The sequence below is a fragment of the Stylophora pistillata genome, chromosome 9, assembly GCF_964205215.1.
Source record: "Stylophora pistillata chromosome 9, jaStyPist1.2, whole genome shotgun sequence".
Taxonomy (NCBI): Eukaryota; Metazoa; Cnidaria; class Anthozoa; order Scleractinia; family Pocilloporidae; genus Stylophora; species Stylophora pistillata.
Window position 1 is genome coordinate 2221011 of NC_142527.1, and position 21728 is coordinate 2242738.

Sequence of the window (21728 nt, forward strand, 5' to 3'; positions counted from 1 at the left end):
ATCTGTATGAATATGGTCGGTAGCCTTTTTATGAACTAAGCCAGTTTCGTTAGTTTTTTAAAGCCAGTTTCCTTTGCATCTTACGAAAGATAAGGTGAGTAGAGATGTATCAGCCCGCAGGAGCGGAGGATTCCGACTCGGACGATGACGGCTTTTACATGGGCACTGTTTACAACACGAACAGTGATTTCGGCGTTACAAATGGTGACATAAAGAAGACAGATCATACACAAAACGACTTCTCTATGATGCCTGCTGGTGCAGAATTTGACGATGGAGATAGTGACGAGTTTGATTTTGGTACTGCTCCGGCCAGGTCGATGAAAGCAACGCCGAAAAAAATTGATAAGACATCTATTACAAATAATGACAGGCATAATAAGCTTAGTTTAAACCCAGTGTCAGTCACATCCGGAACAGGTAGAGGACGAGGACAGCTGCCACAGAGAGGGAGAGGACGAGGAGGATTTTCAAGGCCATCTTTGTCGTTTGACAGCAAGGGAAAATCATCAAGAAGGTTTATACACTTATAAATATTTCTAAGAGTTCCTTCACCCTTTGTATGTTTGTTGGGTAATAGTCCTTTTAAACCTCTGAGTGACCAGCATCTAATTTCTCCTTACAATATCACCCCTGAATCACGCATTAAGGTCACAAGAATGAAGGAAATGATCACCAACTGAAGTAACTCTTGATTTTTAAGTGAGCTCTCCAAGTCACTACCTCTTGGAAAGGTAAAAAGGATGGTTTGGAGAATTAATATGGAGTATCAGAGATTACCTGGAAATTAGCATGAGCTTTTACCAAAACCCACCATAGAATTAGCTAATTTGCCAATTTTTTTATATATATATTTTGGGGTGGTATGTGTTATTGTTGTTGCTGTATTTTTTCTGATCAATGAAAATTATTTACTTTGACGTAAAACTGGGCTTATGGTAATTTGCAAAATGAAGTGAAACGAAACAAGGTTCACAGGCAAGAAATTATTCCCTCTCTTCGAAAACTCGGTGTTCTGGCTAGATGCCTTGTGTTGCAAAATACCAATAATGGCCGGCTTATGGTATTTTGTGAAATGAAATGAAACAAGGTTTGCAGACAATTTCTTTAGGCACTCTGCTCCCGAAAATTGTCTTGCTGGATAAAGCAAAGACAGGCTCGCAGATGCAACAAGAAATTATTCCCTCTCTTTGAAAACTCAGTGTTCTCGCTAGATGCCTTGTTTCACAAAATACCAATAACAACCGGCTTATGGTATTTTGCGAAGCGAGGTGAATTAAAACAAAACAAGGTTCACAGACAATTTCTTTAGGCACTCTGCTCCTGAAAATTATCTTGTTAGATAAAGCAAATACTGGCTTACAGATGCGACAAGAAATTATTCCCTGTCTTCAAATAATGTTCTGACTAGAGGCTCTGTTTTGCAAAATGCCAGTAGTGGCCGATTGGTAATTGATGAAACAAGATTTGCTGACTAATAGAATATATTTACAGGTGTTCTGCTTCTGAAAATTATCTTGATACAGATCTTGTTAGGGAAATAGGTGGCTAATTTGTATCAAAGAGGAAAACAAAAAATCTGCCTTTTGACATTGCTCTAGAATGTCTACCAGTACATATGTATTTATATATTGTTATTAAAACCTACAAAAATTTTTTAGTTTTTGCCAGAGGCTTAGTCCAGTCGATAGGTTATCAACAATTTATCTTTTGCGACTCTTGTTCTCTCTTGTCCTGGTGTACAATTATTTACTATTCATTCTCACGCGAGAGAATGCGCGACACTTCCGTTCTAAGTCACATGTATCAGATTTGGCAGAAAACTCATAGTTTTTCAGTCAACATGGCGTTCAAGCTGCCATCCTTTGGTTTGCTTGGGCATCCTACAATTAGAAAGCAATGTTCAGTTCTGGACGGCTGTAAGCCTGTCTTTGCTTTATTTAGCAAGACAATTTTCGGAAGCAGAGCGCCTAAAGAAATTGTATGTGAACCTTGTTTCATTTCGTTTTGTTTCACTTCGTTTCGCAAAGTACCATAAGCCGGCCATTATTGGTATTTTGCGAAACAAGGCATCTAGCGAGAACACAGAGTTTTCGAAGAGAGGGAATAATTTCTTGTCGCATCTGTAAGCCTTTCTTTGCTTTATCTAGCAAGACAATTTTTGGGAGCAGAGCGCCTAAAGAAATTGTCTGCAAACCTTGTTTCGTTTCACAAATTACCGTAAGCGGTAAAACTGTCCAGCAGCCCTCAATCTTTCTGATGTGTATTTTTGGGGGAGATTTTTTCCTAAAACATGTGTTCTTTTGAAGTGAGTATGTGGTCTTCTTGCAATTATCCCCTAACCCCAGGGAAGGTTAACTTATAGCAAGAAAACAGGTTAGTGGAAGACCAATAATGAAATCACTGATACTTGACAATAAAATTTAGCCAACATTCTTGGAAGGTTATTGCCATAGCCTCTTTTTCTAAATTGGAAGCCTTTACTTTTTTAGGAGCAATTTCTCGTCAAACAATTCAAAAGAAGCAGAGGCTAAGAAAGCTGCTGCCATGTTAGCTGTGGAGGATTTGCGAGTAGCAGTTGTGAGAGCAAATAGTACTGCAGTTGAAAAATATTTGGATGACGGTGAGATGCAGTTATTGCTTACTTCTGTGATAATTAGTTGTTTAGGACATCAGATCCACCCTTGATACGATTCTACAACTCTTGTTTGAAGTAAAATGCTTGCATTGTGTTTTTCTCAAAATAGGAATTGATGTAGATGTTCAGCTTAAATCAGGGTGGACTCCATTGATGCTAGCTGCTAGTTTAGCATTGCCGAATATGGTGGAACTTCTTGCTAATAAAGGAGCCAATGTAAACTTCCAGAAAGGTAATAATTGCTGCGTTGATGAAATTTTCTTAGTTTAGATGATGGAATCTTTCAGTTGTCCAACCTATGTATTGGCCAAAGTGTGATACACTTATTTTTGATTTGCAATAGATTCTCCTTATCAGCACACCTCAGGATATATATAGGGAACAGTATGGAGAATATGCATACTGATGTTAAAGTGTACAGGGTTACTAACATCTTCCTTATACACCTGTATTCAGAGATGTACACTGTTCTGATGGCAGTATGCGCTGTTCCTGGGAACAAGCCAGAGGAGCACGTCCTCGCATGTGTGGAACTGTTGCTGGAAAAGAAAGCCAGAGTCAATGTTTATGACAAGTAAGAGGGCTAATCAAACTCCAATATCTTCCCCTAATACAATGAAAAAAAAAAAGAAGCTGTTTAATGTAGGAAGGTGAACAAAAAAAATATTTTAATTTCTATTTCATGAAACCAGATTTCGAATGTCACCCCTGATGTATGCAGCAAGGGAAGGAAGAGTTACAGTCTGTGAAATCCTACTAGAACATGGTGCAGAGATAAACAAACAGGATATGCGAGGCTGGACGGTCAGTTGCTGTTAAAGAGGATTTAGTTAGCTCCAGAAACCACATAATTTCTATCTCTGCAAGTTAAAAAGTTAATTGAAAATGTGCTACACTCTACTTACCAAAAGTAAAATTTCTGAACCATGAAGTTGGTGGAATTTTTGTCTTTCCACCTGTGCAGCTTCCTTTTTGTTGGGCAGCTCTCATTCTTGTATGTTATGATGAGTTGTTCATCATCTCTCCTTCATATGATGAATGACAAACAACTGATGAGATGAAGTTATGTGGTTATGGAGCATATCTGCTGTATTTATGTACATGAACATTTTGCCAAGTTGAGGACAGAGAGTGATAGCTTTTCCAGATTGCATGGCAGGGGTTTCATTAGGATTTGCAGCAGGAGATATCTGGATTTGACACATGGGCATAAAGTGTACTTTACCCAAGGTTCCAAGAGCCTTGTCTGCCTTCCCCCCTTTAGGAGGGCCATTATGAAAACTACTGGGTGACCAGTAATAAATGTGTTTTACCCTCATTAAATAAAGTTTTTCTTCTCCTTCTTCCCCTCCTCCCTCCTCTTCCCCATTACTAGGTGATCTGGTGGTAATTAGGCTTGGGGTTAGGGCTATAATGTTAGGTGATTAGAGCTGGTAGGGTTTCAGGGGAGGTTCCGGATTGGGGTTAGGGATAGGGAACTAGGTGATACTGTAGTATGATTAAATTTATCGGTGGTTTAATTTCGCGCATTCAAAGTTCAGTTCAGCATTTTTAGTGGTGTTTTTATTTCACAGTTTCCTCTGTTTCATTGTTCTAATTTTTGCATAGAAATGGAAAATGGATGGCTTCTGTGATGCCGGTATTTTGGACTGTTTTAATTAAGTAAGAACTCTTTGAAAGACATCATGATCATGCTTTGTTGATCGACTGCCATAAACCAAAGGTGTTAATAAAAAAGTGTCAATAAACCACATGACTACCAACATTTAATTTTTACATTTCTATTTACGAACATTCAATGTTTTGAACTCTCATATTTTTATACAGTGCTTTTTCTCCATCTGCTTGACATCTTTATTATTATTTTAAAATGTGGACCTGTGATAGTTATTTATTGTATTTGTAATGGTATTTACATTTATTACAGTGCTACAAAATTCGTTTAATAATATGCAGTATCATCTTTGAATGTAAATAATATTTTTAAGGTTTGATTTGTGCAATAAATGTTCTTTTGTAGTAAATAATTCTGCATTTATTGGATTTGGGTGTCACACTTATAAATTCAAGATGGCGGCTGGCCAACTCCGACTTTGGGGTGTTTAAATTTCGCGCAAAGTCCCCCTACATGAAAATGGCGAAAGTTAAACACTGCCAATAATTAACCACTTTACAGTATTTTTGCATTTTTATTATATATTTAACTTTGACATATATTTATATACACATCTTTATTTTATTTGTCGAGTGTTTTTAATAGGAGCCATTAGGCTTGGGGGATTGGGTAACCACTCCCTACATTACCGACATGAAATAAATTGTTGTTGTTGTTGTTGTTGTTAGTGCGTGAAAATTTTGAAATTCTGCAGCCACAGAGATTCAAAACAGAAACAACCACCGCCACCAATAGAAACAACCCCCACCACCACCAACCAATATATTCTACATATTTACTTTCATATATTATCTTATTAACCAAGCACGAGGGCTGTACTGGGAGAATATCGGCCCGAGGTCTTGACAGTACGGACCGAGCGCAGCGAGGTCCGTACAAAAAAGACCAAGGGCCGATATTCTTCCAGTACGATCCCGAGCAAGCTTGGTTAATAAGAGATTTATTATACGACTGAAGTTCAAAGGGACACAAAAGCAATATCATTCGGGACCATTCAGGACAGTGCCCGGTCCAATACTTAGAGAATATTGACCGGCAATTAAACATATTGATTGGTTGATTTTAGTTATTGGCCCTCTGACTACCTGAGTCGTGTAATAAATAGTTTTATTACAATTTAGTTACTGGTAGTTATTATAATTTAGTTTAATATTAAATTTTAGTACCATAGGCCTTCACAGATGAAGAGCCACACCTTGTATGTGGATATACTGTGAATAAACCGTTATTATTATTATTATCCGATAGTTGTAAAAACTTATGTTTGCCATAAGATCATACACAGACTGGGACTGGGGCAATAAACATGGCCCAGGCTGCGTGTCGGAATAGAATCTTCCTAAACTTTGAAAACGTAAATAAATAAATAAATAAATAAATAAAAATTAAATAATAAAATACATATATATATATCTAATAATCTGATAAATACAAGAAACTCATTAGGTTATTTCTTTAGGTAAATGAATCATGATCATGATTAGTTTTCTAATGCAAATAATTTGTTACATATTGAATCTGTACATTTTATAAGTCCAAATATATTTGAGGAAAATATGGGATAGTAATATTTTTGTTGTGCTTTTGATGGAGATTTTGAAAGTAGCTGGGTAAATGTATCTTCACAGTCACTCAATTTGCCCAGTGCCTGGACCATAGTGAACCCACCACTATGATAGTGTAGGCGATAGTTAAACTACTTACAACCAAGCTAAATGTGAATTACTCTGTTTTTCAGTCCTTGTCATGGGCTGCCAACCGAGGTCATGGCAGAGTTGTGCGCATTTTGTTGGACCATGGAGCAGACCCTAAGATATACTCTAATGATGGCCAGGCGCCAAGTGATATTGCGTACTCCAGTGAGCATCATTGGGTTAGTAACCAGAGTTTTTCATCAAAATTGTTAGAAGATTACATTTTTTTAAAACTAACTGTTACCGTTAAATGTAGATGACAGATGCTCAACTCACACTAAAATGTCTCTTGACATTTATCAGATTGCAGATATGCTCTCTTTGGCTGCAAGTGGAAAGCAGCTGCCCAGTGAAGTGGTTCCACAACCTATGGCATCTTCAAAGTAAGGACACGCTGTTTAAGATTCTGTGCATAGAAAGTGAATTTAATTTATTTTTTTTTTACTGTGTTACATTAAGCGCACATAAATCCTGGAAACTCTTTAACAGACTGAGTTAAATCTTTCCTCTCACCCTGAGGGGTGAACAAAAGTGAAATCATCCTTACATTACCAGTACCTTTTCAAGTAGTGTGGCAATGAAGTGATAACAAATTTTAATGATAACTGGTTATTGAACAAAAGGGCAAATTCTAGATAAGATTAATGTCTCATAATAACTAGCTCTTAAGCCTCTTTACTGAATTTTTCAATTGTTTTGCAGAGTTCATGTGAATGAGGATAGTTTCAGGTAAATGTCAAATGTTTCAGTAGTTATCACTTTATTTGACTTTTCCCCTAATTGTTGTACCATATTTATTCATCTATAAGCCGAGAACCTATTAAACTTCCGTCTGTTTCAATCGGGAAGGTTTTTAAAACATGTAAATTGAAAATACTCAGCTATAAGCCAAGACCATATTCAGAGAATTCCATTCTCGAACAAACTGAAATGAACGCAAAAGTTTCTAAATAGAAAAGAGTTTCAATGCATTATTGCCGTCTAAAACAATTCTGAGATAACCAGAGAGTAAGTCATCAGTAAGTCGCTAGAGGAAAGTCGAAGAGAACCTCTTTAATGGAGAGCTGGAGATGTCAGTGAAACGCACAATGATGGGCCGTTACACTCCGAAATATCTGCGGCTGGATGAGAGATTACTTGACTGGTTTACAGAGCAGAGAAGTCAAAATAAGTTTTCTTTTTTGCGTGATCGCAAATTTCAACACTGTAACATGTGACAAGTTTGTTTGCCAGTCATGGGAATGAGCAATTCTGATTGGTCAGTTTCGAAATTTTTCAAACACTTTCGCAAGATCAATACACTCGTTCAAAACCTCAGAATCTCCAATACTCTAGAGGACATGGAAGATGAAGCAATCTACTTGGAATAAACAGCTGAACTAACGGATGAGGAGGAGATGGACGACGAATTCCCCGCCGACACTGAGGACGAAACAATAAGCCGCATTTACAACGCGCCGAAAACAAGAAACCGCTCCTTTGGAAGCAACCACAAAAATAGTCTGACCAACTTCAACTTGTGTTGTTATTTACTTCTGCATGCAATATCTCAGCTTATAGATAAATATATCTATGTTTCCTTTGAATTTGCTGTTTCAAAGAAATTATGTTTGGAAAAACACTCGGCTGTAAGCCGAGAACCCTTCTCTAGCTCAAATTTTCGAGATTTTGGTAAAGTTTTGTGAAAAAATTGCTCGGCTTTTTGATGAATAAATACGGTAATTGAATTTCAATTGTGATTACAAACCTCCTTTATTTTTAATTATGATGGGTAGAATTAAATTACTTAAAAATATTTTCTTAAATATTTGAAATCTAAGTATGATAATTATGAAAAGCTGTTAGATTTTTTAAAGTATTTGCCTTGCTAGTTTCCATATTTGGTATATGCTATATAGCAAGAAGCATGGTCTAAAGATTGTCTTTGAAGTAATAAAATATCATTGTTGTGATCTTGTTTCATTTGATTGCAGTCCAGTGAGGTATGATGACCTTGACACGTTTTTGTGTGGCCTGGAGTTGAGACATTTATTGCCAGTATTTCAGGTAAATTGTACTTTCTGTCTGTCAGTGAGTCTTGATTATTGGTCAGTTGCATGTGTTGCATATTATCATTTCAAAGTTCAAGAAGTTGTTTTGACTATTTGATGGACCCAGGGATTAAAAAATTTTTGAGTTACAGACTGAAATTCTGCTAGTCTACCTGTCTGCTTGTCTGCTAGAGTCTATACGTCACACTCAGTCAGCCAGCCAACCAGCCAGCCAGCCAGTCAGTCAGTCAGTCAGTCAGTCAGTCAGTCAGACATTCAGTCAGTCAGACATACAGTCAGTTAGACAGTCAGTCAGTCAGACATTCAGTCAGTCAGACATTCAGTCAGTCAGACATACAGTCAGTTAGACAGTCAGTCAGTCAGTCAGACATTCAGTCAGTCAGACATTCAGTCAGTCAGACATTCAGTCAGTCAGACATACAGTCAGTCAGTCAGTCAGTCAGTCAGACATTCAGTCAGTCAGACATACAGTCAGTCAGACATTCAGTCAGTCAGACATTCAGTCAGTCAGACATACAGTCAGTCAGGCAGTCAGTCAGTCAGACATACAGTCAGTCAGACATACAGTCAGTCAGACATACAGTCAGTCAGTCAGTCAGACATACAGTCAGTCAGACATTCAGTCAGTCAGACATTCAGTCAGTCACATTCAGTCAGTCAGTCAGTCAGTCAGACATTCAGTCAGTCAGACATTCAGTCAGTCAGACATACAGTCAGTTAGACAGTCAGTCAGTCAGTCAGTCAGACATTCAGTCAGTCAGACATACAGTCAGTTAGACAGTCAGTCAGACAGTCAGTTGGCTATTCAGTTGGTCAGTCAGTCAGTCAGTCAATCAGACAGTAAGTCAATTTGGTCATATCAACTTAGTTGAAATTGTAAATTGGCCACTGTAAAGAGTTAAAAAGCTGATGTTTCAAGTGTTAGCTCTTGGTTAGCCCTTCCTCATTTGCTCTGACAAAGGGCTAATGCTCAAAAAGTCAGTTTTTTAACTCTTTACGGTGACCAATTTACAATAACATTTCAATTTAGTTGATATAACCAAATTACCTTGTTACCCCCAACAATGCAGCACCATATTTTCTTTAGAAACTTAACCCCTTTAGACAGTAAGTCAGTCAGCCAGCCAGTCAGTTGGTCGGTTGGTTGGTCAGTTGGTCAGTCAGCCAGCCAGCCAGTCAGTCGGTCGGTTGGTCAGTCAGTTGGTCAGTCAGTCAGCCAGCCAGTCAGTCGGTCAGTTGGTCAGTCAGTCAGCCAGCCAGTCAGTCGGTCGGTTGGTCTGTCAGTTGGTCAGTCAGTCAGCCAGCCAGTCAGTCGGTCGGTTGGTCAGTCAGTTGGTCAGTCAGTCAGCCAGCCAGTCAGTCGGTCAGTTGGTCAGTCAGTCAGCCAGTCAGTCGGTCGGTGGGTCTGTCAGTTGGTCAGTCAGTCAGCCAGCCAGTCAGTCGGTCGGTTGGTCAGTCAGTTGGTCAGTCAGTCAGCCAGCCAGTCAGTCGGTCAGTTGGTCAGTCAGTCAGCCAGCCAGTCAGTCGGTCGGTTGGTCTGTCAGTTGGTCAGTCAGTCAGCCAGCCAGTCAGTCGGTCGGTTGGTCAGTCAGTTGGTCAGTCAGTCAGCCAGCCAGTCAGTCGGTCAGTTGGTCAGTCAGTTGGTCAGTCAATCAGTCAGTCTGTTGGTCCTTCAATCCATTCGTCTGTCTATCAGTTCATCTGTCAATCAGTCTCTTAGTCAGTCAGTTGAAAGGTCTATCCTTGCATCCGCCCTCAAGTCCAACTGTCAGTCAGTCTGTCTTTCAGTCCGTTTGTCCTTGAGTTTGTCAGTCCATCAGTCAGTGAGGCTATTTTCAGTAGTTTTAGTCAGTGAGTCCATCTACTCATAGTACATGTACACTTGTCAATGGGATACCTCATTCTTATTACACGACCCGGGCAGTCAGAGGGTCAATAACTAAAATCAACCAATCAAAATGCTCTATTGCCGGTCACTATTCTCTCAGTATTGGACTGGGCACTGACCCGAATGGTCCCGAATGATACCGCACTTGTGTCCCTTTGAACTTCAGTCGTATAATCAATCTCTTATTAACCAAGCTTGCTCGGAACCATACTGGAAGAATATCAGCCCTCGGTCTTTTTTGTATGGACCTCGCTGCACTCGGTCCATACTGTCAAGACCTCGCTGCACCCGGTCCATACTGTCAAGACCTCGGGCCAATATTCTCCAAGTACGGCCCTCGCGCTTGGTTAATAAGATATATATACTTCCATTGCCTCTCATTTGTCATCAGTTCAGTTAGCAGGCTTACAGTCCTGTTTAAATTCATTTCCTTTTGTTTAGGAACACAAGATGACTTTTGAGGAATTTCTTAATCTGACTGAAAAGGAGCTTGACCAGGTGATGCTAGTGCACTCTATCTTTGTATAATATAATTCAAATGCATTGAACATGAGTTTAAAAATGTGCATGATTTTTTTCCATTCGTTTTTAACGCAAATTTCTCTGTTGCTTTCCCTGATGGGGAATACCTGTCCTGGGTAGACGGAAACTCTGTAAGAGTAATCTGTCTCACTGAAGTACAAGACAAAGGTGCTACTTAAAACTCAAACCTGTGCATCTCGTTTATGAGTGTGGTGTTGGCTACTATGCCTCTTGAATTAACAGACTAAGACTGGTTTTGAAATGAGGGGGAATAAAATCTGAGGTTGTTTTGATTTTGCTTCACTTTTCTCTGTGAATGGCCTCAATGAGTGGCATCACTACAAACTACAAAAGCAAAACAAAAACTGTTTTTTTTTTTTTTACTTTTTCCTATGCTAATGTTTTAACTTTTTTTTTTGTATGGGTCCCTTATGATATTTCCTTTGATCTAATTGGCTGCTGTGACCACTTTGCATTTTGTTTTTCAATCCATGATCAAGTTGCAGTTTGGTTGGATTTGTAAAAACTTGAACCACTGTTTTGCTCTTTACAGATGGGAATAACTCAAGTGGGTGTGCGGACAAAGATATTAGATTCCATAAGAGAAGTTCACAAAAAGGAGTGGGATATGTCCAGCTTGCAGTTGATGGAAAAACATGTTTTAAGGTGGAATCTACTTTCCTATTCTGGGGCCAGTTGTTCAAAGGCAAATAAGGGCTAACCCAGGGTTAAATTTTAATCCAGGTTTCTCTATTTCTCTGTTCAATAGCTTTCTTGGGATATTTTTACCTATTCTTTTTAGAATGTCCAATCATCAAATTGTAGACAAAAACAATTAAACTGAATTTTTTTTCTAAAGCTTTCAGATGGGAAATTGGATTTCTCACTAACTCTGGTTTATTTTAACCCAGCTTTGAACAACTCGGCCCTGGCATTTAGGATTGAGTGTGTCACCTTAGTGAGGCCTGTCCAATCATAAATTGTTAATTTTTTTATAATCTTGTAGTGCCCCAGAAGTGACCGTTATTTTGGCCAATGTGTCACGACACTTGGCATTTGTCAGAAGCAGTGTTTCCTATGTACAGAAACACCTTAACACCATAAAAGAGCCTCTGGAATTTGTGCAGGTATAACTGCCTTGTATTTAATTAAGCATAGTCAATGATTAAAAATATTTTAGCCTTTTGAGTGGTTTAAATTTTGTTGGGAGCACCAGAAATGTTGTTGGGAGAAAACCTCCTTTCTTCCTTCGTCTCCTGATGAGTACTCCCTTTTCGTTTGTGTTTCTCAGTCTCTTCTTTGAATTGATTTAATTTTTTGCTGGTACAGATAAGGAGTTCAACCATTACCCTGGGCTAGTGTGAGGCTCCCTAAGATTAAGTTGCACTCTTCTCAGAAACACAATTGAGGTGTCCCGACAATTTAGCAAACTGTTGTACTTGCAAGTGTTTAGCTATGAATCCTAAATTTTTCCTGCAATTTTCAGGATGTTACAGAAGCCGAAGGAATGGAAATGTACTCTAAGGAAGCTGTGGACAATGTTGAAAGCTTGAATGAGGAACTGAAAACCGTGAAGACAAGAATTTCTAGGGTACGTGGTGAATGACTTTATGACTATGTTATTTTGTCTCGGGTGTCTACAGCTAGTAGCAGAATATCAGGGCTGGACACTAATGGTAGCCCATTAGTCACCGCCTGGTAGAAATTCAGTTTTGGTTAGTGGTTTTTGATTTCTGGACAGAAGACATGTTATTTGGCACGTTTAACCTATGATTTCCAGAACATTCTTGATTAGTCCTTTGGGAAAGTTCTAGTGGTTTCGACATGAGTACGTGACGTCTATTTTTAGAAACTCGAGTTATTTACCGTAAATTCTGGAAAATTCTATGATGTTATGTTACTAAAAATAGTCGTGTTGTAAATCTGTAGAATCTTCTAGAAAGATTGTAAGGAACTATATAAGAAGGCGCAGTAGGTTGTTGCGTTTAGAGGAAAAAGAAGAAAAAGAAGAGAAAAAGATAAAGGAAACAAAGGAGTTAGTGAAAACAATTCATTTTAAGGTTTATCACGAAACCAATTTCCACTAGCCAGTTTGGCTAGTAAACAAACTAAAAGTTGTCATAACATCTAAGATGTCACTAGCCACTTGTCTGGTAAGTTGAAAAGTTAGTGTCAAGCCCTGGAATATTGTAACATTTTCTTATCTTCTAACATATTGAATCACTTAGAGGTACACAGAGCTTACACTAATTGATGCACAGATTGGCACTTCGTGCGAATCTAAATTTAAAGAAAACAAATTGACACTTAATTTCTTCCATTCAGTGTCTATCGTAGAAATATAAGCAGTAAACTTCTGTACCATTTTATTTTGTGAGATTTTTGTATTCAATTTTGCTCACTTTGTTTTTCTTACTTAATTGTGCCTCCTGAGGACTCTTTACAATCTGCAACACTATAAACCAACCAAATTTTCATGCTGAACATCAGCTCAAATAGAGCTGGTCACATCTAATATTACTTTTACACCTGATGAGTAGGCAGTTGGCTGTTATTAGCCGTGAGGCTCACAGTTCAACCTTTTTTTTGCAACTGGCAGATCAAGTGCAAGGTGTCTAACACAGCCCCAGACCTGATAACCGATGAGAAACCCCAGGGCACCCAATATTCATCAAGAAGTGGCTTTTTACTTTTAGCAGGAGTGGCATCTGTTGCACTGGGTGCCTTTTTGATGCACAAGGCATGGCACACGACATGAAGTTCAGTGCGGTTACCACTTAACATGTTGGTGTATTGTACACGCTACTGTTATCTTTCATTGCAATGCTTCTGTTTGATAAGTGGCTGGTTCCACTTTAACTTTCTTGTATGCAGAGATTCACACAGTTCATCAGTAGAATGCATGCTATGTGATGTCTTCTTTTGTTGTCCCTTTATGACTAACATCGGTATCAGTATTCTCTATACGTCTCCTTTGGCACAGACAAGGAGAATTCATTTAACAATCATTAAGCATTGGGTAAATTGGTGATCATTTCCTTTAATCTTATGATCTTTAGTGAATGATTCAGCAGCATTACTGTAAGGAGATATTAAATGCTGATCACACTAAGGGTTTAGAGAGTTAAAGGAGGAGTATGCTCTATATCATTGAATTTTTAACTCTTACTATAAAAAACCACATTGAAAAAGTTACTTCATGTTTTGAGATTACCAAACAGCTAGTAAGAATTATCTCCACTCCTTTTCACATTAATTTTCCCATTGTAGTATTAATTATTTTGCTTACAAGGGAGTTTAATTATTTTGATTCTTTACTGTTCAGTGTTAGAGAAAGACCATTCCAGTATTGCAATGATAAATAAATGCAGGTTCTGTCATGTACAATAAGAATTTGATGAAATTCACTCTATTTCGCACCTTTAAGATTATTTTCTCATCCTCATCCTAAAACATTCCTTGTTATTGTAAAGATGCTTTTATATTTGTATATATTCCTGTTCTTTGAATTCTGTTTGAACTATTGTTGTTTAATTATTAAAATGAGGAGGGTTGTTTATTAAGATGGTACAGGCAAAAGTGAGTAATAAATGACAAGATCATTCTTTTGTATTATAAATCTATAAAAAGTTGGATGAATAAAATTATTTTTCATCTGTAGCTAGTTGTCTAATTTTTAAACTTATATTTATGTAATAAAATCAGAATCATATCAAGATTCAGAATCATTTTATCTGTTACTTATGAGAATAAAATTCGCTATCATAATAGGATTCAGAATCATTTTGAGAATGCAATTCAGGAAAGCATCCTGGTTAAAGTATTGTTTTGAAGTGCAATTTAGGAAATCAATAAAGTACACGAAAATGCCTTTTGAGAAGGGAGATTGAGTAAGTACCATAGCCCAGAAGCTGTTAACAAGAAAATGGAGGTGGAATTAAAAATATCAATTTTATTTCTTGTTGACTTAACTCTGCAAAATACAAAGGCACTGAGGCTGGCTCTGGCATATTTTTGAACATGATACCTACAAAATTAGATGTTGAGCAATTGTTTTCAGCATAATCTTTTTTAAAAATAATATACTTCATCACATTCATTTAAGTATAGTTTAGACCTAATTATATACAATTGGATGAACAATTTGTTAGGAAATAAGTAAAAGTTTCAAAATCAATTTTTTAAAATAAATTTCTAACATTTTGACCACGAATTTAAATAGTGCTCACTTGCTTGTTTCACCAAAGGGTTGAGTGCAAATTTGGAGAGGACTTATCTTAGGATGTGAATGATTATTTCAGAAAATACAGTGCGATGGGTGGTTGTGGCTATTCCATAAGTGACACTCTCTTTGATTTACTTCCTATCATGCTGTACTTCAGTTGCATCACACCCGTCACCAAACCTTCCTTCCTCAGCCACACTGGTTCACCAGCGATAAACGTGGCATGCACATTGAGGTCTTCATCTAGAAAGACTAAGTCTGCATCAGATTCATAGTTCAAGGTGCCTTTTTTATGTTTGATCCCCAGTACCTGGGCGGGGTGGAGAGTAGCACCCTCAAGTGCTTCTACAGTGCTGCAGCCTGAAACATTACAAAAATGTTTTAACAAGTTCACTCCCAAACTCTAAAATTATATACCCCTAAATTCTCCCCATCATCTGCTTTTCATCAGTCGTAATCTGTGCTCTGAGAATTTGGAGTAACCTCAAATAATTTTGCATCCGTAAATTTTGTTTTCCTTCTCATCACCTCTTTGCTCGAAAATGCATGGATATTGTTAAATTCCTTTTTGTCACTCCTTGGGGTTTGATGGCTAAGAAATGATACTTAAGCAAGCAAATGATTAGAATAGCAGAACTTATGAATTTGTGTAACATGTGAAAACAGAAGACAACAAGTGCTCACCTGACATTTTCCGGAATCTCTGAATGCAAACATCCATCGAGGCAATGCTAAGATAAACACATTTCATGTTATTATGTTCAGATAATGAACAACAGACAGGAAAAGGTCTTCAGATGTCATTTCCACCCCTCAAAAGCTTTTTTCATCATGATTGTAAACAACAGTGGTTGTGGGAAGAACTGGTTACTGTGACAGATGGGGGTGGGGAAGGGTGACATGGAGGAGCTGAAGGGAGCAGACAAAAATGCACAAATAAGCAGGAATCAGTGTGAAAAGGAGATGGGGCAGTTCAAACTTTCTCTCTCATGTATCTGTACTCCCAAAATGAAGTGTCCAGTGATCATACCTTCCTGCAAGTGTGTTAGTTCCTTTCAAGGTAGCTTTTTCATGGTTTATCTCCACTTGCATTGGGCCGAGCTTGTGTAGTCCTGGAGAAAGTCCAAGGGCAGCAATAGCATCAGTGACTAAGACAAGCCCTGTTTGGCAAACAAAAGAATGACAAAATGCATGGGCTGACTCACTTGACCGTAAGAGTCTCAGTGTCTCCACACTCTTCTTTTTACATTTCCTGTGGTACTGACAAGGAGAATTGGTTTATCAATGAAAGCTTCCTTGGTTGGTGATCATTTTCTTAATTCTCATGGTCTTAATGAATGATACAACAGTGTTATGGTGAGGAGAAAATAGACTTTTGTCTCTCTTAGGGTTTAAAGAGTTACCATAAAAGCCTGTGGATAAGCCGCACCTGCAGATAAGCCACACCTGCAGATAAGCCACACCTGCAGATAAGCCACACCTGCAGATAAGCCACACCTGCAGATAAGCCACACCTGCAGATAAGCCGTACCTGGAGGTAAGCCACACCTGCAGATAAGCCACACCTGCAGATAAGCCACACCTGCAGATAAGCCACACCTGCAGATAAGCCGTACCTGGAGGTAAGCCACACCTGCAGATAAGCCACACCTGCAGATAAGCCACACCTGCAGATAAGCCGCACCTGCAGATAAGCCGCACCTGCAGGTAAGCCGCACCTGCAGATAAGCCGCACCTGCAGATAAGCCACACCTGCAGATAAGCCACACCTGCAGATAAGCCGTACCTGCAGATAAGCCATACCTGCTCCCAAATTTAGCAGCTCAAATTTTGGAAAAAAATTTTTTTGCTAGTAATCAAGAGAAATCCAAAGTCGAGTCTTGAGAAGTCTACTTCATCCACTGTTCATCGAATGTAAACTCGTCATTAACATTGCAACGGAAAATACTTCAGTGTTACCCACAATTTTAACACTTTAATGTAATGAACATAATTTCTACCAACTTTGACATATGACTGGTCTTTTTCTGGTATTTGTTGACTGGAATTTCTTCATTTAACACAGTTTTTCCATATATTTTTGCATTACAAGAAAGTGAGCAGAACATTTGAAGCTTAGTAACCAGGCATTTGATCAGACATGAAAATGAACATTCACGATACCTTTTTCAAATGTTCCCGCAGATAAGCCACACCCCCAATTTCTAGCGATGATTTTCGGAAAAAAAGCGTAGCTTATCTGTGGGCTTTTATGGTAATTAAAGTTCACAAACTGTTAGGATGCAAAAGGAAATGGTATGGAGGGGTGGGTAGGGGGCTAACAAAATTGCACTTGTCGGAATTATAAAGAATTCTAACAATGACACAAGTGATTAAGGCTGTACAGTGGAAACTGGGAGACTGGCAATGAATTGATTTACAAGCATCATACCATTAGGATGTGATCTGTGAGCTATTCTTGTGGCTGTTGGATGTGTGTGAATTCCATCAGCTATCAGTCCATAAAATATGGGTTTAGGGATATCATAACTTGTGAGAAGTCCAACAATTCCAGGATCTCTGTGATGGAACTAAAACCACAAATTATAGTCCCAGGGTATTGCACGAGGTATGAAAATGACGAACAAATGACAGGCCTAATTTGCATTGTAATAAAATCATGGTTTTTTTGTTCCGTTATCAAATTAAGGTACTCGAGGGGTTACTCTTTTAATATAAAAAAATTTGCTAAAAATTCACCTTGATTTCCAAAGACAGAAGGTCCAATCCCTCCCCTCTCCTGAGAAATTTTAGGCAATCAGTAATGGGCTTTTCATTTATGGCTTGAGCAGTCTTTTGACCTTCTGACCTGCTAACACAACACTTACCGGCAACATGGCATTGAAAAGGTGAGTGATAAAGGAAGCACCTTTGTTTGCTGCTTTCTCTGCAATGGACAAGTTTGCTGCAGAGTGGCCTGCAAGAATGAGAAACAACATCTGTTTTCTGCTCTTAAACCTACACTAGGACAAGTGGTCCACACTACTGCAGCTTAATGTCCTTGTTTCTATACATTGCAAGCTGCACCCCAGCATTTGGTCACATTTACACCTCAGCATTTGGTCACATTTACACTCAAGCATTTGGTCACATTTACACCCCAGCATTTGGTCACATTTACACTCAAGCATTTGGTCACATTTACACCCCAGCATTTGGTCACATTTACACCCCAGCATTTGGTCACATTTACACTCAACCATTTGGTCACATTTTCACCCCAGCACTTGGTCACATTTACACCCCAGCATTTGGTCACATTTATACCCCAGCATTTGGTCACATTTTCACCCCAGCATTTGGCCACACTTTCACCCCAGCATTTGGTCACATTTTCACCCCAGCATTTGGTCACATTCATTACCGTGTAAAGTGAAGCATTGTGGGTGTTGAATGTCCTACTCAAGAACATAACTCAATGACCTGTTAAGGACTCAAACCTGGCCCCCAGTCAGCAACTGTTAGGTGACTGCCTTTCCCACATTTCATGTAATGACCTCTAATAATTGGACAAAGTACTGACAGTGGATTCCAGGTCAGTATGATGACTTTTGGATAATATAAATTGGTTGAAAAACCGGGTTGAACAAAATTTGCAAGATTGTTCTTTCTTTCTTTCTTGGGCAATGAAATAAATAGTACCTGTCAGGATAGTGATGTGCCCCTGTTAATGAGGTCAGGTCATCTACGATTGATTGTCTAGCCTAAAGTATTACAAAGTTGAATTTAATTTTCCATACATACTGTATGTAAAGTTTTGAAAATTGAATAAGAAAGAAGGTAAGTTTTGAGCTCCTTAAGGAAATAGAGAAGGATGTTTTCATCTAGTCACCAGCATGGGACAAAGAAAAAATATTGAGGATTCTGCCACAAAGCATCAGAACACCGAAACCAAAGGTCTGAGGTTCCATTCCTCATGGGGACTCAGAACTTTTTTTTTGTTTCGCAGTCATGGCAAGATGAAAACATCTTTCTCTACTACATAAAGTTGTTGCAAAATTTACCTATTGATACCACAATGTTGCTCTTTACTAACTGTTGAATGGACTCCATACTGTCCCCAGCCAGTTCAGGAGCTATTGTTATGATGCTCACATGATCTAATGAACCATAAAAATCCTCAATTTCTTGGGCTCCTTTGGTGCTGATCTGCCTCATCAGGTGTTCTTTGTGAGCTCCTTTCATTTCAGGATTGATGAACGGACCTTCCAAATGGGCACCTTCAATTATGATGTGAGGGTTAGCTTTAAAATCATCACAGTTACACAATGATTTACATCTCATGGTTTGCCATCATCCTTACCATCATCAACATAAAAAACAACATCATCGTCATTATCATCATTAACATGGCTTTGGTTAATGTTATTGTCACCAAAATGATCCCTGGATCTTCATCATGGTCTAGTTGTCGCTAAGTTCCCACTGTCTAGTTGTCCTCATCATGATCTTAATAATCACCATCCTTGTCATCATATTCAATATTGTTATCATTACAAGGTAATTATTACCTAATATTTCTGCACCATGAGCTCCACCTGGGGTTCTTTTTATCTTCTTCAAAATCTGGGAGAAAAGGGAAGTTTAACATGACCTTTCAGCACTTTACTAACCCTTCAACATCCAGAAGTGATTAACATTTAACTTCTCCACTTAAATACCCATACACTATCCAGCAATCAGGTAGTGATAGGGCTCGACACTAATGGTAGCCCACTAGCCACAGACTAGTAGAAATTCAGTTTTGGCTAGTGGTTTTCAATTTCCACCGCCCAGTTTGGCTAGTAAACAGACTGAAATTGTTATAACATCTAAAAACATCTAAGATGAAACTAGCCACTTGGCTACTAAGTTGAAAAGTTAGTGTCCAGCCTTGAGTGAGAATATTCAAACTTATAAGGTTGAAGTTGCTACCTTGATCTAACACCACATTTTCATAAATAATTTACAAGAAAATATGTGGCAGCCAGAGGAGAGAAGTAACAATCAGATCTTGGGAGTTAAAGGGGTAACTTCCCATATCAGTAGCTAGGTTTTCCTAGGGAAGAAAGCAATAGTGTAAGAATTATATTTTTTGAGAGTATTTGAGAGAGGAGATACTGTTGCCTAAGGGTTGGCCAGTTGCATTTCAGGGTTACTAGATTATTCAAAAGGTGGAAAAGGCCATTTAGCAGATATATTGCTACCCAGTGGTTGGTACAGTGCATTTCCTTAATGCTTATCCACTGGATAGTGATTCACCCATTGGATAGCATTATTCACCCTTTGAACTACTGGGCCTGAAAGAAAATACTGTGTGCGAGTCCTACTCAGACCATCGTGTTGTGTTCTTGGGCAATACAGCCTACTCTCAGAATGCCTCTCTCTCTCATTCCTCCCAGAATCATTGAAAAGGTGGTGAAAATGTGTCAAGGAAACTTGACAAAATGATGGTGGGGGAGGGGGGGGAGGGGGGAAGGGGAAGTCTGCAGTGCACTAGAGCCACATCCAATGGGAGTTAAAACACTTCTTATTCCTCTATCCTACAGAAACAATGATAAGCTGTAACAGGAAAGGCCTTCATGCTTGTACCTTGAATTATCATAGTAGGATATGATTTACCTCGTTGTAACTTGCTTGTGATGATGTGACAATTGTAGGACAGTAGGATGTCACACCATGTTGTAAGAGACCCTTGGAAACAGTCCTCAAACCTTCCTCTAACTTTTCAGGATCAGAAGAGAAATCAACTCCAAATCCACCTTGAATTTAACAAATATTAAAGAAAGTACAGGGTTTCATTGTCTCCCACATATACGTAGACAAACATAAGTGGAGGCTATACTCCCATCAAACTGTGAGAGAATCATAGGCTTCTCAAAGAGTCTTAGTCTACCTCCATCTGAGAAGCCTTACAATGACGTTGTGGAGTCTTAAGTACCAGCATAGCCTCCACAGTACAAACACAAATCCAACCCCCTTAAAACATGTGAAAGTGATATGTCTCCAAACACAAACCCCTGCCCCACCCCCTCCCCCTAGCTAAAGAGACTGCAGTCACCTACACCCAAAACAGTTTCAAACCCATGTTGAGAATATGAACACTTGAACACTTACCATTTATTTGGAGGTCAATAAATCCTGGGCTTATGATTAAATTGTTACAATCAATTTGAACATCGGCTCGAACTTGCTCTCCCCAGAATACATTTCGTGGATCAATGATCTTCCCATCTGTCACCCACAGGTCCTCTTCGATCAATTTACTGTCTCTCAATAAACGGCAGTTTTTGAACTGGCACAACTTTGGTTCACCTTCATGCCGCCTTTTCATACTGTGTAAAAAAGGGAGCGTGTTAAGAAATTCTCTCCACGACGAAGCTAAATAACTCATTTCGGATCGAAAGCTCCATTACGACGCCTAAATTCCCTACACAACAATTAAATCTCCGCCTGGTAAGTTCTAGCCTCATGATATTCTTTTAGAATACGTTCCTTACCTGTGTAAGGAGCTTGAACTCCTAAAAACATTGAAAACATCAAATGCGTGTAGTCATTCATCGAGCAAGGTTAAACTATTGCTTGAGAGTGGGACTAGTGACGAGTACTTTACCTTTCGCAGTGGGGTAGGGTCGGGATGATTACATTGTTAACGACATCAGACACCCGTATCCATTTTCCCGTTGTAAACATTTGCCTCAAACAGTGAGGCGCGGGGGCTGGAGTGGGGGAATGGGAGAGCAGCCTCAACCGCGGTAATTTTCTACTCGTTGAATGATTAAAATTCCTGCGTCTTGGTTGTGATTAGTTAACTTATCGCGTTGTCGCTAGGTTGAAGTAGGCTATCAAGAATTAAGAACTAACATTTTTTTTTCTCTCTATTTAAAAGGCTGGTGTAGATCCTTGATTTGCAGTAGAGATGTCATGACACAAAAACATCTTGCTGGAGAAGAAATGGCGCAATGGGAAAACTAAAATAAACGCAACAAAATTAAGTTGGATATGATGAATATATGA

At 38.7% G+C, this 21728-nt stretch overlaps 2 protein-coding genes across 3 annotated transcripts; one reads left to right on the forward strand and one right to left on the reverse strand.

Moving 5' to 3' along the window:
- Window positions 1-18: 18 nt before the first annotated feature.
- Window positions 19-14128, forward strand: LOC111327085 (ankyrin repeat, SAM and basic leucine zipper domain-containing protein 1). Of its 2 annotated transcripts, XM_022931191.2 has the most exons (14): window positions 19-517; window positions 2493-2623; window positions 2748-2870; window positions 3095-3212; window positions 3331-3442; window positions 6052-6186; window positions 6311-6390; window positions 6710-6736; window positions 7981-8053; window positions 10388-10444; window positions 11022-11134; window positions 11475-11595; window positions 11955-12059; window positions 13068-14128. In XM_022931191.2, the coding sequence occupies exons 1-14, from the start codon at window positions 105-107 to the stop codon at window positions 13224-13226; spliced, it is 1767 nt and encodes a 588-aa protein (XP_022786926.2). In that variant the 5' UTR covers window positions 19-104; the 3' UTR covers window positions 13227-14128. The 2 variants fall into 2 exon arrangements, with proteins under 2 accessions (XP_022786926.2, XP_088588905.1); XM_088732779.1 differs by lacking the exon at window positions 11475-11595 and having other exon boundaries at window positions 13068-13209.
- Window positions 14129-14400: 272 nt separating this feature from the next.
- Window positions 14401-21306, reverse strand: LOC111327094 (N-acetylglucosamine-6-phosphate deacetylase). Its single transcript, XM_022931202.2, has 10 exons — window positions 21212-21306; window positions 20829-21046; window positions 20334-20473; window positions 19244-19298; window positions 18737-18952; window positions 17561-17649; window positions 17125-17263; window positions 15724-15853; window positions 15378-15424; window positions 14401-15053 (listed from the first exon to the last, which is right to left on the reverse strand). Exons 2-10 carry the CDS (start codon window positions 21043-21045, stop codon window positions 14797-14799), a joined length of 1290 nt encoding a protein of 429 aa, XP_022786937.1. The 5' UTR covers window position 21046; window positions 21212-21306; the 3' UTR covers window positions 14401-14796.
- Window positions 21307-21728: the final 422 nt, after the last annotated feature.